General features: G+C 36.6%; 1 protein-coding gene across 1 annotated transcript in view; it reads right to left on the reverse strand.

The window, feature by feature from the left end:
- Positions 1-17208, reverse strand: part of LOC105383491 (head-specific guanylate cyclase) — a 122000-nt gene that overhangs the window by 70796 nt on the left and 33996 nt on the right. The window contains exon 2 of the mRNA XM_048625242.1: positions 14423-14740. Coding sequence (XP_048481199.1) covers positions 14423-14617 — 195 coding nt within the window. The 5' untranslated portion in view covers positions 14618-14740. The remainder of the gene's footprint in view (positions 1-14422; positions 14741-17208) is intronic.

Here is a 17208-nt window from a genome sequence, read left to right on the forward strand (position 1 = left end):
TAAACCAGGAGCATCTTGTATATCCAGATGTTGATATATGTCAAGAAGCATAATCGTAATCATTATGATTATAATAAAATCGATAGCAGTCGTTAAGCCTACTCAGAGACCTTCGGGCGGCTTGAAAACATCTGACAGTCGGGTTGCCCAATTACCCGTCAACTCTGTCAGCACAAGCTTGCTTGTGTTGGGGTCCACTAACCCTAAGTAGTGGACTAGGCCTAATCCCTTCCTTCATTGGAAGGAGACCCATGCCCTGGCAGTGGAGATGTGACGGGTCGTGATGATGGTTAATGATTATGAGATTTATAATTATTCTGCATCTTGACATAAATTTTAATATCCAACCGCAAAGTAAAGTCGAAGTGATACGGACCATACGATCGCTGAAATCCCACTTTTCAGCGATCGTATGGTAAGCACAGGGAACGACGGATATCCTACGGAGGCATAAAAAGGAGGATAGTTGCAATATACCGAGGATGATGAAGTGAAGTTAGAATAAAAGAGAATTTTATTTAAGTCCAACTTTATCCTTTGAGGTTTGCTTATGTTCATATTGCTTTATCCATATATTATTAGAAAATTATGGGATAATATGGGATGGGACACTTACTAAAAAAGTGGGCTTCTATTTCGTAAAAAAATATATCAAAATCGGTTAAGTTGATCCAGAGTTTTGCTCTTGGGAACACATTTCCGGTTAGAATTTTATTCATGAACAACTTTTTTCTATGAGGTTTGCTTTCCGTCAAAATGCCTTATCCTGAAAATTATGGGATACAAACGGGTCGTAGATACTCACTAAAAACGTAGGCTTCTATTTTGTAAAAAAATATCAAAATCGGTTAAGTTGATCCAGAGTTTTGCGCTTGGGAACACATTTCCGGTTAGAATTTTATTCATGCCCAACTTTTTTCTATGAGGTTTGCTTTCCGTCAAAATGCTTTATCCTGAAAATTATGGGATACAAACGGGTCGTAGATACTCACTAAAAACGTAGGCTTCTATTTTGTAAAAAAATATCAAAATCGGTTAAGTTGATCCAGAGTTTTGCGCTTGGGAATACAGTTCCGGTTAGATTTTTATATAGATGTGAAATGTTGTTTCCGATTACATTTCAATATAAATGATTTAATAATAGGTTTACTTTTGATATATAATTTTTATTTTGTGTAAAAAAGTAATGTCTTGTGTCTACAATATAAATATTTTACTTTAAAAACCATATTGTTATTTCAAAAAATATTTTATAAAAATAAATATTTGGTTGGATCCTTTCTGCGAAACGTTGAATTTCCCTGCTTGCATAGAAAAAGCAATTTAGGAGAAAGGATCCAAGTGCATATTTTCATTAATAACTCAATAAATATTCGTTATAGCTACACCATGATTTGCAATAGTAAAATAACAATAAATATGCATAATTTAAGATAATTTCCACATATAAGATGCTTTTCATTGCTGAAGAATACCGATTAGAACTTAAAACGTCTATATCTCAGAACTAGGTTTGTGTGGGTTGAGTCCTTTCTGCGTAACTACGTCCAATTAATGTCCACCCAATTTCTTATCACATTTCCTTCTTTATATAGTACAGTCGCAGCCTAAAGTGTCAGAAACACGATCCCTCGAGCCAGGCAGATGGATGACGGTAAGGAATCGAGACGAAACACAAAATATCGGGTAACTAATGGATGGGGCTTGATTATTGACGTTCACCCACAGATTGCGACTGAGCCGTTTCAGCGCCCACAATACAAATAGGTACTATTGTTTACTGGTATATAGCTATGCGAGCTACTGAAATCAGAATTTGAAAATTCGCGAAAAAAAAATTCCATTTTCCATAGAAACTTTGTTGGTCACGTGACTTTTACTATGGAAGTATTTTTTTTTCGCGAATTTCCAAATTCTGATTTCATTTTCGGGCTTAGATATAACATGCTGCACATGTAGGATTCAGCTTAGTATACCAATTTTACAACACCCTGTAGAAATAAGTTTCACTTTAAAAGTCTTATTATTAAGAAGAAAACAGCCAAAATTGGCAATAACTTTGCTATACTTTTCCAGTCCATTTTCTTATATCGGATCCTATACCAATATTTTCAGAAAACAGACAAATAATAGTGAACTGACTTATGTTTTATGATGCGGATGAAAAGCAAGGAAGGAAAAAATCGTTTATTTGATGGAGTCGAGAATTTTTTTATAGGGTCCGTATTGTGTTTTATCAAAAGAACCGCAATTTATTAGTCTGCCATTTTGTGCCAAATAGAGTGATTTGTGGTTTGTGTTTTGGCTGTCTTATTCTTTCCGTCTGAATGGGATTCTTTCGGTAGAATAGTTTTGTGCTTATATCTTTTTGACGTGAGTACGTAGGGGAATACAATTCCATGATTGATAAGGAACCTACGTAGTTTACGGACACACATTCACACAATTCGGTTTAATAAAAACATTTATTTGACACACTGAGAACAACAAAAACGAAAATAATACAATACAAAACAACAACAACAAAATTCAGAAAATAATACAACCTAAGTAAAATGTAGTTAAAGACTCGAAAAAGAAAAGGTGTTTGTTTTTTATTGTATTTATCGTGCAATAGTTAGTACGATACGTTTTTTTACAGCACGGAAAAAACTTCAGTTCTCGCCGAAAAAAACCCAGTATTCAAAACATTGTCTCTCTTTTCCGCAAATCAAATTACAAATTCTCAGGGTGTCCCAAATTTGTAACAGCTATCGACGACGCGAGAGATTGAGATATCTTCATCCTATAGGGAGTGACATGAAAAGAGGAGAGACGAAGGTAATCCGGCGGATTGGGGAAAATACGAACATTTTACTACTTAACCATTTTTGGATAATAGGTAATATGTAAATAGTGTTGTATTTATTACTGCTTCTGTACCACCTTCGACACATTAGCAATTAACAATCCATAAACAGCCTCGCTCGCCTGTCAAACATCTGTCAGATCCATACAAGTTACGTCTTACGTCACACCAACTGGGGTGTGTTCTTGTTGAAAAATTTATTATTATGGAACTTACTTTACTTTACTACATACCTAAATAAGATCTTATCATACACCATTAAGTTTTTAATTCAAAGTGAAATAGACAACATCAAGGAAAATATGACTGAAATCGTAACCTTTTCATTATATTTAATAAATAATAAAGTACCTCCCGGCAGTGGGACAATACTAAAGCAATAAAGCCGCACGTCAATTTAATATATTTTCTCATTTCATCAAATAACAGGGAATTAAATTATGAACAACCAATTCTTAGGGCACGTCTTCAGTAGACTGATTGCTTCTCTTTCTTCCCAATACATAAATATTTATACTGAGCATCATACAAGATAGATAGATAAATTCTTTATTTCATTTACACAATACATACACAGCTTACATTGGAAGATTACATTAAGATTACTTATACAAACTACATTAATATAATAGACAGACGAAAAAACGTTAAGTTAACGTTAAATATAAAATAAGCAACGTGTGTATATCATGTTAGCAAAGGGTTCTGGATGACGATTATTTAATTATAAATTTATGACATGAAACTATAAATGCCCATCATATTTTAACCTTTGAAGTGTTCTCGTGATAGGTTAGATACTACGATTTAACGTTATCCTTTATTATGTACGTTCCACTTACAATATTTATTTATAAATATCATATATAATAATGTGTATTGTACTTATCTTGTGATGGAAAGCTATTGAGAGTATTTTGGTTCTGCTTATCAGAATCTTATTCTTCTCTTCCGCCTCACAACTATGAAAACTATGTACAAATGCATTGATTTTAGGAGCACTAACCTATAATCAACATTGATTAACTAGGGGCAGGTTTTTTATAAAGGTACCTATGTGAGATAAATATTCTCTAAGGTGAGATTAGTAGTTCAAATATCTCCACGAAACGCTCCGAATCTCAGATAAATTCTTGCCCAAAATAGTCTTTCAATTAGAATTTTCCGATAGTCTAATACTTAGGAATATAGTATACTCTTAATAGGCAGAAAAGTGTTATCTGTGGAATAAAATTGTTGCTGTCGCATCTGAAGGTTTGTGATTAGACAGTGACAGCAACAATTTGATTCCTCAGATAACACTTATCTGACCATTGAAAAATCAGCCCTTATTTAAATAGCTTGTCAAAACACAGGTGGAATCTAACAATGAGGGCCATAACCGAGTAACTTCGCCTCTGACCCGTGCGATCAGAGACCAGAGTACAATCCTATTGTCTGTCGCCGTACAAAAGCTCTCATACCTTTGCGGTATTTATGCATTACTCGAGTTTGTAATGTCAGCTTGTTCTGAGGTGAGATTTTACTTCACGTGTGTTGTTGACTGTATCCTAGGGTATGTATTTTATTTAGTAAATATTCTGCTTCTATGAAATGTTGGTATAAAGTTACGGGAAAGCGTAAATTGAATACCCTGCAGATTAAGCTTCTGTCAAATCTCCTTAAATTAATTTCATAAGCATTTCATGGGAAATTGCTATTCAAGTTAAATATAACATGAAACTATTATCATGATACGCGCCGAGGCTGCATTACGGGGAAACGATACTACAGGTAAGCGTCTACCTTTCGGCTCCGTACGCTAGGGACGCATCGTGTTCAGTATTCCTTGTATAGAAATTCACACAAGTGCGCCCACTTCATCGGCATTGCCGTTTTACTGTAATTTACTATTAGAGCGGTAGTGGAAAAACCGATAAGACCTGTGCGAGGTCTATGCATATATTTTTTTTAATAGATATCATGAAGCCATTTAAAAATATAAGGTGGTTAGATCTATAATATTACATGCTAAGGGGTGTTGTAAAACGTACTCTCTTTTATAAGTTTATGATATTCTGTCGGTCTGTCTCTCAATTTTGTAGATATCTCTGTTGAAACAAGGGTTTCCAGCTTGATTCAGTTATTTGCATATCTGATTCCGCATTATGTTGTATAAACCCCGAGAGTGCCACTTTACCAAAATAACAACAAAGCGAAGAATAATAAAATAACAAACAGCTTATCTTAGCTCAGCGGAACACAGTAAAGTAGCGAAATGACAGCTCAATATGGCTGACATTCCGCCAACGCTATTCGCAGAAAAACAAGGAAGCCAAAAGCTAGTTTCGGAGACAAATGACTCGGTCGCGTCTCACAATCTCATATATTACTTGCGCTATTTATCAACATTCCGTGGCTGAAGCTCCCAGAACTGGGGGACTACTGTGACTTGTGAATGTTTGGAGAGCTTTCGTGCAATACCATTGCTTTTAAACTAAACTATCAGTGTCGTAAGTATCGGACCAAACGATATTCATAAATGTCGGCAATGCCATTCAATAAAGTAAACGCACTTGTGTGAATTTTTATACATAGAATACTGAAAACTATGAGTCCGTTGCGTGCAATGGCGAAAGGTGGTTATCTTAATGCACCGAAATATAGTGGTGATTAGCGCAGATGCGCTCTGAAATAGCGTTTTCATATAGCTGAAGTGACTTCCTGAAATGAATGCTGCAAGCGCTTTCAGAGGGTGTTATAAATAAGCCTAAGCCAAACAGGGTGGAATTTAATCAGTGTATCTACCGAAGGCAGGTCAGGTAACCGACAAACTACGGTACGGGACAAAATAAAAATAATAACATAATAACACCCATCACGGGAGCAGTCCCAATTTCGAAAAACTACATCTAATATACCTACAATATACCTACCTACTTTACATACAATTTTAGAATACGAGTAGGTGTTGAAGATACAAATTCCCAAAATCCAGATCAATATAACCTCTACGTTATTATGTAGAATACGTATTTGTATATTTGTGTACCTGTGTTGATTGAACCAGTGAACTCTAGATTGAGAAGCAGCGAGGTACCCCACTGGGACACTGGGGTCATTTAAAATCAAATTAACCCATCTTCTTGGAAATAGACCTTTTGAGATTGGCCACGAATATTCGATTTTCGGGTTAACTTCATTTGAATTACAAACAACTTGAACGGGGTGGTTTACATTAAAATTAAATAATTTTAAAACGCTTTTAGATTACATTTTCAACTTTATAGGGAGGCAGGGTTAAGAACTTATTGAAATTAACGAACACTTAAGTAAGGGGGGCACATAACTTTTAACCGTATTTCTTATAGCCCCTGTGGGATATATCAGCACCCGATCCGGAAAAAACAGAGCTAACGTATAGAATCGAGTGCGAGTGTTTTAGCTCGCATTCTATGTCAAGTTGACAGCACTTTCGAAGCACTTTTTACCTATCGAATAGAATGACCTATAGAACGATAGCTGTCAAACTTTCGTAAATCTATTCACCGCCATTTTGTTGTTGACAGGTTTACCTACAGCACTTTTGAATAGAACACTCGCACTCGATTCTATACGTTAGCTCTGTGTTTTCCGGATCGGGGTGCTGTAACCACCTATTCGAACACCTCATCTAAGAAGTGCCACATTCACAGATATAGATAACCTAGAACAATACAGCATAATTAATTTACTTTTTTACCTTATTACTAGTTCGTTGGTATCTAAGGAGAAAAAAGTAAAAGCTTTTTTCTGAGACTTTATGTAACAAGAATTTCAAATAAAAAATAGGACCGAAATGGCAATAAAATTATTCTCCAACAATACAGAAAGCCACTTAAGTTCGGCACAATAGACTCCTGAAAAAGCTGAAGCCAATGTGGGAGCAGATAGCAAAAATACGGATTTTTGTGAAATGGCTAGGTATTTTGTAAAAGGTCTCTGTGATTTAATAATGATATGTCTAGTCCCCCAGTTGCATTTTTCAATTTCATACTTGGTCCCATCCCAATAGCATAAAAAGAAAAAGAAGTTAAATCAACTTAGTTATTTCTACCACCTGCGACACATAAGCAACTATCTGTGAAATTTCTATCAGATTCACACAAGTTATGTCTGATTTTACAGATTGATAAGCAAGGCTGCTTCATCATCATCATCAGCCCGTAGTCGTCTACTGCTGGTCATAGCAGCCGCACAACTTTGGCTGCATAATTATTGTTGTGATTGCAAATTTTCGGTCGTGGTAAGGTGGCACTAGCAGTACTTTTGGACCTTATTCAAACTAAACAGACAATCAAATCCTTTCTCTATACAGAGTGTTGCAAAAACGGTATACTAAGCAGAAACCTACGTGTGCAGCATTATATATCTAAGCCCGAAACTGAAATCAGAATCTCAAAATTCGCGAAAAAAATTTATCACTTTCCATAGAAACTTTGTTGATTACGGACTTTTTACTACGGAGAATGAATTTTTTTTTTCGCGAATTTAGAAATTCTGATATCATTTTAAGACTTAAATATAATAATAATATGCTGCACATGTAGGTTTCGGCTTAGTATTCCCCTTTTTGAAACATCCTGTATAACACTACTGTAGATGTACAGCTTGTACGTCGTCCAACTGGGGACAAAAGTACACAGGAGTGAATCTGGCAAGCGTCAGAGCGGATCGCGAGGCAGCAGAGCGAATTTTTGCGGTTGCGACCGCGGACTCTGCAGTTTAGTTGCTCTCAGTCTTTCACACGGAAAAATATTACCCTGTAGATTATTTTTGCTTTATTTTAAACGCTCTGAGGTTAGAAGGTCTTAGTTTAATGATATACGAAAAATATAGTGTGTTACATACAAAATCTAAGCATAAACTGTCTAAGCATAAAGTCTTTGTTTACTGTGAAGTTTTCAGTTCAACCTAATGACAACTATTGTACTAATTACGCACTAATTCAAATTAAGAGCTCATTGGTTTTAGTCAGGTGTTATTTGTGGAGACATTTATTTCTTTTACACTGACACTCCATCTAGTTCGTATTAAAATATCGTTGTAAAAAGGAAAGAAAATACCTCCGGTAAATGAGCATTTTAATTCTTTGCTGAAATGGGGACTGCTTTTCCTCATAACATAAATTAATCATTCCAGTTCAGCTAAGGGTCAATCCAGACGTACCACAACCACACCACAGCCACAACCACGCGGTGTGGTCGGGCGTATATTTTGTATTGACAATGAATAATCCAATTCACACGTGCCACATTTTGCCGTTGTTATCGACCACCTGTGTAATACGACCACATCGCAACCACATCGCAACCACAACGCAACCACATCGCAACGGCAACGCCGCCACGCGGCGGCGGCACCGCGGCAACCTGTTTTCCGTATTAACTGCACACGACGACGAGGTTACCACATCGCAATGACAGCGACAACGCAACCACATCGACATTTTGTCGCTGCCACAACGCAACTGCGATGTGGTGCACAACGCAAAAGCCGCTGTCACACAATTCACACGTAACCACAGCTTGACCACATTTTGTCGCTGCGACGTGGTGTGGTTGTGGTACGTGTGAATTGACGCTAAGAATCTAAATTTCTAAACTGATCAAAACACAATAACGATGATGGAAGCAATAACGTTGCGTTCCCAACTTCACTACACACAATATGCTAAGTTCTGATTGGCTGGCGACCGCAAGTTACGGGCGAACTTCATGTTACAGCAGAAGCACCTGTGGTTAACACCACTTAGGGAACTTATCTGCTGTTTCAATCGATGGTTCATGGGCTCTAGCTACTTTAGATATTGTTGGTAAGGGCTGTAGGAGCTGAATGATTAAAATTGGAAATACCTAATAATTATTATAATACCTACGTGGGGACATTTCACACACGGCCATCCGACCCCAAGCTAGGCAGAGCCTGTGTTACGGCTATCGAACAGCATATATATCTACACAAATACATAGATAGATACATATTAATTATAAATATCAACACCCAAAACCCAAGTACAAATATCTGTCTTTAAACAAATTTTTGCCCCAGCCGGGAATCGAACCCGGAACCTTCGGCATAGCAGTCAGGGCCACTAACCACCACACCAGTCGGCCGTCAATCGTGAAATCTTCTGAATGATTGTATCATCAACTGCAGAATGCACAATCATGGGCTCAAGAAATTTACCAACACCGACTTAACAATCACCCTATATGTATGTAGGTAGCTCTCCCTATATCTTTGATTTCTTAATAATTATATAGTAGCCATTCCACTATTATCCTTATGAAGTAAATGATTGGCATTTTTAGTGCAAAATGTTAAGCCAGGTTCAAAAAATATTATGTCAGTGTTTATAAGTCATAAGCCCAAACACAATCCGTAAACTATCCACTAGTAGATGGTACTTCTCCAAGACTGAAGAGTTATTGCAATAATCTCTACACCTGTCAGGTAGGTAGGAGATATCGATATAATACAACTCAAACATTACTTAACATCCAAGACCGGAGAGCAAATATCTGCGTTTAAACAGATATCGAACTGGCCGATTAATAGCTCTAACGATATTAAAATTAAACTTCTAACCACAATTAAAATTTGTACATTTGTGTCTACAGAACTTCCACCACTGGAATTTCATTACAGCAGACGAGTTAATCTCGTAGTCCGTTATTAAATAAAACTTGGAAACGCAAATTTATTGGAAAACTTAAAATTTATCGAGCCGATAACCCAAACTCATTTAATTTTCAAGTTGTAATAAATTGATAGTAGGTATAATAACAAAAGAAAGTGTTCAGCAAACAATGTAATAATCTTCAGCTGAACAATTGCCTTTATTTTCCTTCAGAGGGTTCCGTATTAATTGAAAATAGTCCCTTGATAATATTGGAGCGAAGAAGTGTGATTTATTTCTTGTCTGAGTTTGCTACGGGTAGACTGACAAAGAGACCAGTATTTTTCTGTGAGTTATAAATATATACATAAAATATACTATTAAGTGAGTATAAAATAATATTTCAAGGTAACCTTAACTCTGGTGGTTCTTTACTCCTCAACAGTAAGGTTTACATTCAAACTGCATCAGTTCCTATCCATATGCCTCCAACTCTACATAGTGTGCTGTTATATAACTTTTAATGAGTATTCTGTCCTAGAAAGACCCCCCACATAGCACAATAGGTCATCTGGCGCATCATTATCCATTCATAACTATGCACTCGTTTCAAGCATATTCGTAGCCCTTTCAATCTTGCTATACACGTTTTCTAATTACGTTTGCGTGCGACATAATAAAATTACTTTGTTTATTTTTTATTTGACCATTATTTCACTGGTTAAGTCAAAAATAAACGTACGGAAAACATAATTGTTTTCTAACCTACTGATATTATAAAGGCGAAAGTTTGTGATTTGGTATGTGTGTGTGTGTGTGTATGTGTATTTGTTACTTCTTTATGTCAAAACGGCAGAACTGATTGTAATGAAATTGCCATGGAGTTAGCAGACACCCTGGATTAACACATAGGCTTTTTATTGTGGAATTCCAACGGAAAGACTATAAAGATATAAATAATTTTCTCTAGGGCCACTTGCGCAAACATTTAAATCTAGATTTAGGGTGGGTTGCACCATTCAACTTTAACTATTACAAACGTCAAATCCCTTGACGAGCGAGATCAATCTTCAAGAGATTTGACGTTTGTAATAGTTAAAGTTAAATGGTGCAACCAACCCTTAGTGTCTAATCTCGATTTGAGAAACGTCAATCCATGCCCCACTTGCACAAACATATAAAATCTAGATTTAGTGTTAAATCTCGATTAAGTGTCAAATTTTATATGGACTGACGTTTCTTAAATCGAGATTTGACACTAAATCTAGATTTAATATGTTTCTGCAAGTGGCCCCATTTAAAATTTGTCATTCAATCGAGATTTAACACTAAATCTAGATTTAATATGTTGGTGCAAGTGGCCCCTAAAGCTACGTTCCCAGTAGGGAAACTGCTGCATTTGTTGTTAGGCGCGCGTCACGCTTAAAATTTCCTAGAGCTTCAAGTTTTTCTATATTCTACATAGAATAGAACAGAAACTACTTATTATTATTATTGGTCTGAGAATTTAAAAAAAAAAAAAAAAACACGCACTCACGCCTTGTACTAATGTACTCCCTTGCGGGGTAGGCAGAGGTGCATTGCTGCACCCACTTTTCGCCAGAGTGTATGTTAGTCCCAATGTAATAGGGGGCGGGCCTATTGCCATTTTACGGGCACATCCAAGACCCGAGAACAAATATCTGTGTTTAAACAAATATCTGCCCCAGCCGGGAATCGAACCCGGGACCATCGGCTCAGTAGTCAGAGTCACTAACCACTACGCCATTCGGTCGTCTAATTTAAAATAAATAATATTGTATTCACAAACTACTTTCCTTAGTATTCTCTCTTCAAATGACAGAATATTGATGTCAGCGTTGCTGCAGAATACAAATTATGTTTAGCGCAGCTGTATTGCATTTGTAAAACAAAAGTACTTAGAACTGTTAACAATTTGTTAAAAGTGATATATTTTGTGCATCCCTCTTGTTAGAATGAAAACATTTATCCTCTGAATAACCCGCCATGAATTTATCCATGTTTGTTTCTGCAAAATTAATTTTTTTTAAATACAAATAACTGTAACCTTACTAAAGTAAAACGCACTTTAAAATATCTTAATTAATAAAATATGCTAGTGATTATCTTGTTTAAAGAGTAGCCTTACATGGTATGGTCATATTTCTACTTTCTAATTTAATTGGATGCATACTTAGATAGTCATAAGAATCGATAGTCGTTATTCAGTTCTTGAGCCTATGTGATGAACGAAAAGGTGATCAGTGTAAAAATTAAATTTTATTGCTCTGAAATGAAAATATAAATACAGGTTTCAGTCCTATCATGCGTGTAAAGTACTCTCTGAAACAAAGTCCATAAACATAAGGTAACAATTCTTAATTATTGTTTTATGTTTATGTGAACTAGAAACATCGAAATAATTCGAGAAATAACCTATTCGACTACACTGAAAACATTCTACAGTAAATTTTCTGTCCCATTTATGTCAGTCGATTCTTCAACAATTATCTAACTTAATAGCTCAATTTGAAATTGTTATAAAAACCCGTCTTTTCCTTCCGTACCGCATTGCAGGTTCGATTTTGTATTTCATAATGGACCTTATGGCTGCTTAGTTGAAGTTCCATAATCTTTCAGCGTGGTTTCCTATCATTTTCCTGGCATCGACATCTGACAGCCTGTGAGTTATTGTATGAAATCTTCTGCAGATACAGTATTGGGAGAATAGACCATTTTGTTACATGACTAGAGAGTTTTGATATTCAAATTTATAAATAAATCACTGACCGTTGGCCCGGTCTACCGATTTTATGTCGATAAACTTGCTATGGAGAAATCTATGGTTCAGGGTTCTTGGAAAATTATCTAATACGTCAGATAACTGAGGTACCCGCTATGCGACATAGTATCTTCTCTTAAATTTAAGAGCCTTGCTCTTGTCGGTGAAGTTATCGACATACATAGTATATCTACTTAATATACCTAAAGCATAATGTTGAAATGCAACCGTAGGGATGCTACAGTTTTTAAGTAGACCATAAATAAATACATTCCATAAGTCTGTCGATAGCAGTAATGGCGTCGAGAAAGTGTTGTAGCGCGCCTTGCAAGCTGCCATTTATTTATTGTAAACACACTTCTGCACAAACAATTTTTAACGTAGCAAGGAAAATATTTCCCGCTCTTCTCATTTAAACTAACAAATAACAAGTACGAAACCATTTCAACTTTCCAGTTAAATTATAACGTAACTTTCTGAGAGTTTAAAGTGCACAAACGGCAGAAAATCAGTGTACTTGACACGAATAAGCATACGCAGCTATATTATTGTTATTATTCTGTAACTTGTACTTTCCCGTAGCTGGAAAGCGGTTACGAGAAGTTAGAAGTTATATGAGTTAGGAAACTGTTTTCCATGACTTTAAATACGAGAAAGCTAGATTACATTTAAAAGTTGAAATAATTAAGCACAAATGGTAATGTTTAAGATAGCAGGGCGATGATTGAATCAATGAATACTACGTCTAATAAGTACATTATTAATTTATTGGTTACACTAACGAGGAAAGAAAAAGTTAGAATCACGCTTCTGAATACTAAATACTAAACAAAAACGTGAACATTGTGTTCGAATTTTAATAACATGACTGTATTAAAAAATTAAGCCCATTTAGTGTCGTCATTTTGTAAGTGGAACTTTTTTATTGCTCGTGAGTGTCATCATCATCAGCCAATAATCATCCACTGCTGGACATAGGCCTCTCCCAAGGAGCGCCACAACACTCGGTCCTCGGCCTTCCTTATCCAACCACTACCCGCCACTCGCCTAAGGTCGTCAGTCCTGCGGACAGGAGGGCGTCCCACGCTGCGTTTGCCTGTTCGTGGTCTCCACTCGAGAACTCGTCTACCCCAACGGTTATCGGTTCTTCGGCAGATATGACCAGCCCAGATAACCTTAGTCCTCTGACGGATAACCTCGTGAGTGTAGTTAGGAAAAAAATTAAATCGATTTAATGAACTCTAAACGAACTCATAATACCTATGATTTCTTTTTAAACCAGACAGGGCTTCCTTTTTATCCGCAGAAATGTTCAACTGTTGTCTCATCTCGGAAAACGCCTGAGTAATTCTCCAGCTGCTATGCGACATATCTAAGGCTTGCATCCGCTTTGTCTATGTCTAGAATCGTTATAATAATATATTATGTACCTTGGAAAATTGTTCCCAGGTCTCTCGTCTCTCATTTTATATTAAATGTCTGCATTCTTGAGCTGTGCTTTGAGAAGGAGTTCTTTAATACTGTTTAATTTTCATTTGCAATGTTATTTTTGTTGCTTTATTTTAATATACTGAACATCATGTTTGCGTCAAACCACAATTACATTTCTTAGTTAAAAGATTTTTGTCGAATAAATAAAGTGTTATCATCTCGTTAGAAAATAATAATAATATGTATATTGTGTACCAGAAGGTGTTCATCTATTGAAATGTGTTACAGAGCTAAGTACTTCAAATTAACCAGTTTCAGTAGGTAAACGAACATATTATAATACTTAGGTGGTAGTTGGTAGTTGTATTAGTATGTATAGAATGTCAAGTATTACTAACTTATACCGATAATTTGATGAAGACGGTGTTAATTCGCAAGAAATCGAATTTAATGCAGCAATATCAAAACTTAAAGGAGAATGGCTAGATCTGTCGCGCTTTGTAGAAGTAAGTGGCCACTAACTAATCGAGTCCCTTCAAAGTCGCAATTCCATAGCCTTATGGTGGTTTAATGCATCATGAAATTTACATAAGTGACCGGCGAGAGGCAATTCATGACTGTGAATTAAACAGAAGAATGACGTGAAGACATCTTATTCCACCAACACGATAAAGTTGGCAGCACACTACAAAGATTTTTTAAACTTAAGGCAAGTACTCACCGACGGCGCAGTAAGTAGTTTCAGCGCCTCACTCAAGTGCTTTAGCGTGAGAGTGTTCCTATCGCTATCCTCTTCTTCCGGCCCGGGCAGGTGGACCGACGACTGGCGCGACCGCATTTCCGGTTTCTGGGCACCGGAAGCGCCACCCTTGGAGAACTGTTGCTGCGACGCCGCGCGACGGAACGGACACGCCATATTGAAACTTTTTCGCTCGCACCTCCTTTGCACAACTGTCAGACTCACTGGCCGGTTAGATTCGAAAGTTTACTTTTCGAACAGTTCCGTCTTTTGTTTTTTGTCATTGCTCGCCCGCTTCGTCTGGAAAGAAGAAATATTTGAATTAGAAATTGTGATTTGGTTTACGTTTTGGAGTGCGGGTTTGCATACCATCACTTTGGTTAAGGAATTTAGGCAGCAATTTTGCATGTTAAATAGGTATTTAACAAACATTCTCTCACATGAATATCGCATGACCGCATGTGCTACTAATAAGATAAAGGAATTCACGTCCCAAGCAATGTTTATCCCATGAGTTGGAACAAACAAAAGGCTTTAGACCCATATGGACTTTTATAACTTGTTTCAAAAAATATTGTGAAGTAAGTAAGTGTTTATGAAGAAACCTAGGTATGGTTTTTTTCTGTGATTCTTAAATATTTTGCTATTACAACCTAAGTAGTTCTGTACACTACTCAACTCCTTGTCAGTGTAATACATTTTGTAACCAAGTACGGGCCTAATTAATAGTAAGTGTTAAGACTTTTTGTGTTTCCGGCTTAAATCGTTTTAACTACATAAAAAAAATTAAAACGAATCGAATATACACCAGCATGTGCAGCATGGTATATCTAAGCCCGAAACTGAAATCAGAACTTCAAAATTCCCGAAAAAAAATATTTATTTTTCATAGAAACTTTGTTGGTCACGTGACTTTTTACTATGGAAAATGATTATTTTTTCTCGCGAATTTCCAAAATCTGATTTCAGTTTCGGGCTTAGATATACCATTCTGCACATGTAGGTTTCGGCTTAGTATACTAATTTTGCAACACCCTGTATATTGGTGAACAAAATAAGATCAGAACAGACGTGAAATACTTCAGTCAAAGGCCCTAAGGGCCTAATTACTAAGAGCGATCTGAAAATCCACACTGAAAATTCGAGGCTCAACCCCGTCGGCCCAACACGTTTGCACCCAAACAAACAAGGGTAAGTGTTCATTACACAGTCGAGCTGGCGCGTAGAATGAAGTGTTTCAGTAATTAGAATCAGTTTTACTAAGTGTACCTCATGCGTGGGGTTGTAACGTTGGGCTCACGTCGCTGGTCGTATGGGAACACTTTACTGCATGTTTGGTAAACTAAATATAAGTTTAAATAGGATACGTTTACTTAATGTAAGTAAATGGGTATTTATTCATATTGTCATCAGATTTTGTTAGGTACTCTCCTACATTCTAAGTAATAAAGCTATTAGATATCCTATCCAATTATACCCCATGTGAAATTACAATATTAAACAAAACGTGGTGAAACGAGAAATCATTTACGTCAATGATTTTCGTATCATAACTAAGTTCTACTTAACTTGACGTACTCATTTGTGAAACCGGCAGTGAGTTAGGTATCTAGAGACGTGTGACAGAATAATTAGGAGCCTAGCCTAGACTGGGGGGTCACTCTATATGACTAAAAACGAAGTTTCAGAGCGCTGCTGCGCGAGCCAAGACTCTATCTCGTTGTTTTAAAAGTGTCGATTGAAAGAAAGAAAAGAAAGAAAGAAAATATATTTATTTAGTACTACACAAATACACCACATACACAGAAAAACAATTTACATATACGCTAATTAATAACACAAACACAGATAGTACACAAAAAAAATAATAATAAAAAATAGAAAAGAAACATACAAAAACTACAATAGAAACTAATCCTAAACTAACCTAGCCAGTCTGTGTTGGTGGTGCATCAGCGCAGCGCCAAAAAGGCCCCGAGCTCAGCATATGCTACACGTACATAAATGCACCTGCAGCGCTGATTTTCAGCAGGGACCCTTTCGATTGCACGATAGCTCTCGTTCGTTTTTCATCAGAATAAAGTAACCCCCCTGTTCCATATTATCATGAAATGCTAATGAACCCTGAAACCCTTCGGACGTATTAACATGTGATGTTATTACACTAAACTGAGGCACAGTCCGTCAACGCTAGCTTTGGAACGGGACATCGGTAAAATATAGGACATTATTTTTCTCTTTGATTGGTATGATCATAGAACAACGCGGACTCGGGTGTACCCTCGGGAAGCGTCATAGCGATCTTTCTTGATACAAAAAAGTCTGCCAATTTTTGCGGGGGGAAATTTTACCGTTTACCATGATTATGTCTCATGGGACATATCATTATGAGTTTTAATTCCCAGCAATAAGGGTTACGTGAAGTGACATTTAATAATGAACACAGTGTCTTCATTTTTCTTGCCAATCGATGTAACAATTATCGATAAGTGTTATCGATGAATTCGAGAACATGGGTTAGAAATACTAATTTCAAATTAATTAGGTATAGTTAAATTTAATTAGGAATGATTAAAAAACGAAGTCACCCGCTTTTCGCTGTACATTTATACTCACGTGATAGGACGCGAGCCGTATCGCCGTTTTTAAATGAGTACAATGCACTGAAGTTGTCGAGTAAGTGGGCAACCCAACGGTCAGATGCTTTCAAGCCACCCCTTCGGGCGGCCTCTGACTAGGCTTAACAACTGCTGCCGAAACAGCAACCG

Source organism: Plutella xylostella, chromosome 14 (genome assembly GCF_932276165.1).
Source record: "Plutella xylostella chromosome 14, ilPluXylo3.1, whole genome shotgun sequence".
In the NCBI taxonomy this organism is placed as follows: domain Eukaryota; kingdom Metazoa; phylum Arthropoda; class Insecta; order Lepidoptera; family Plutellidae; genus Plutella; species Plutella xylostella.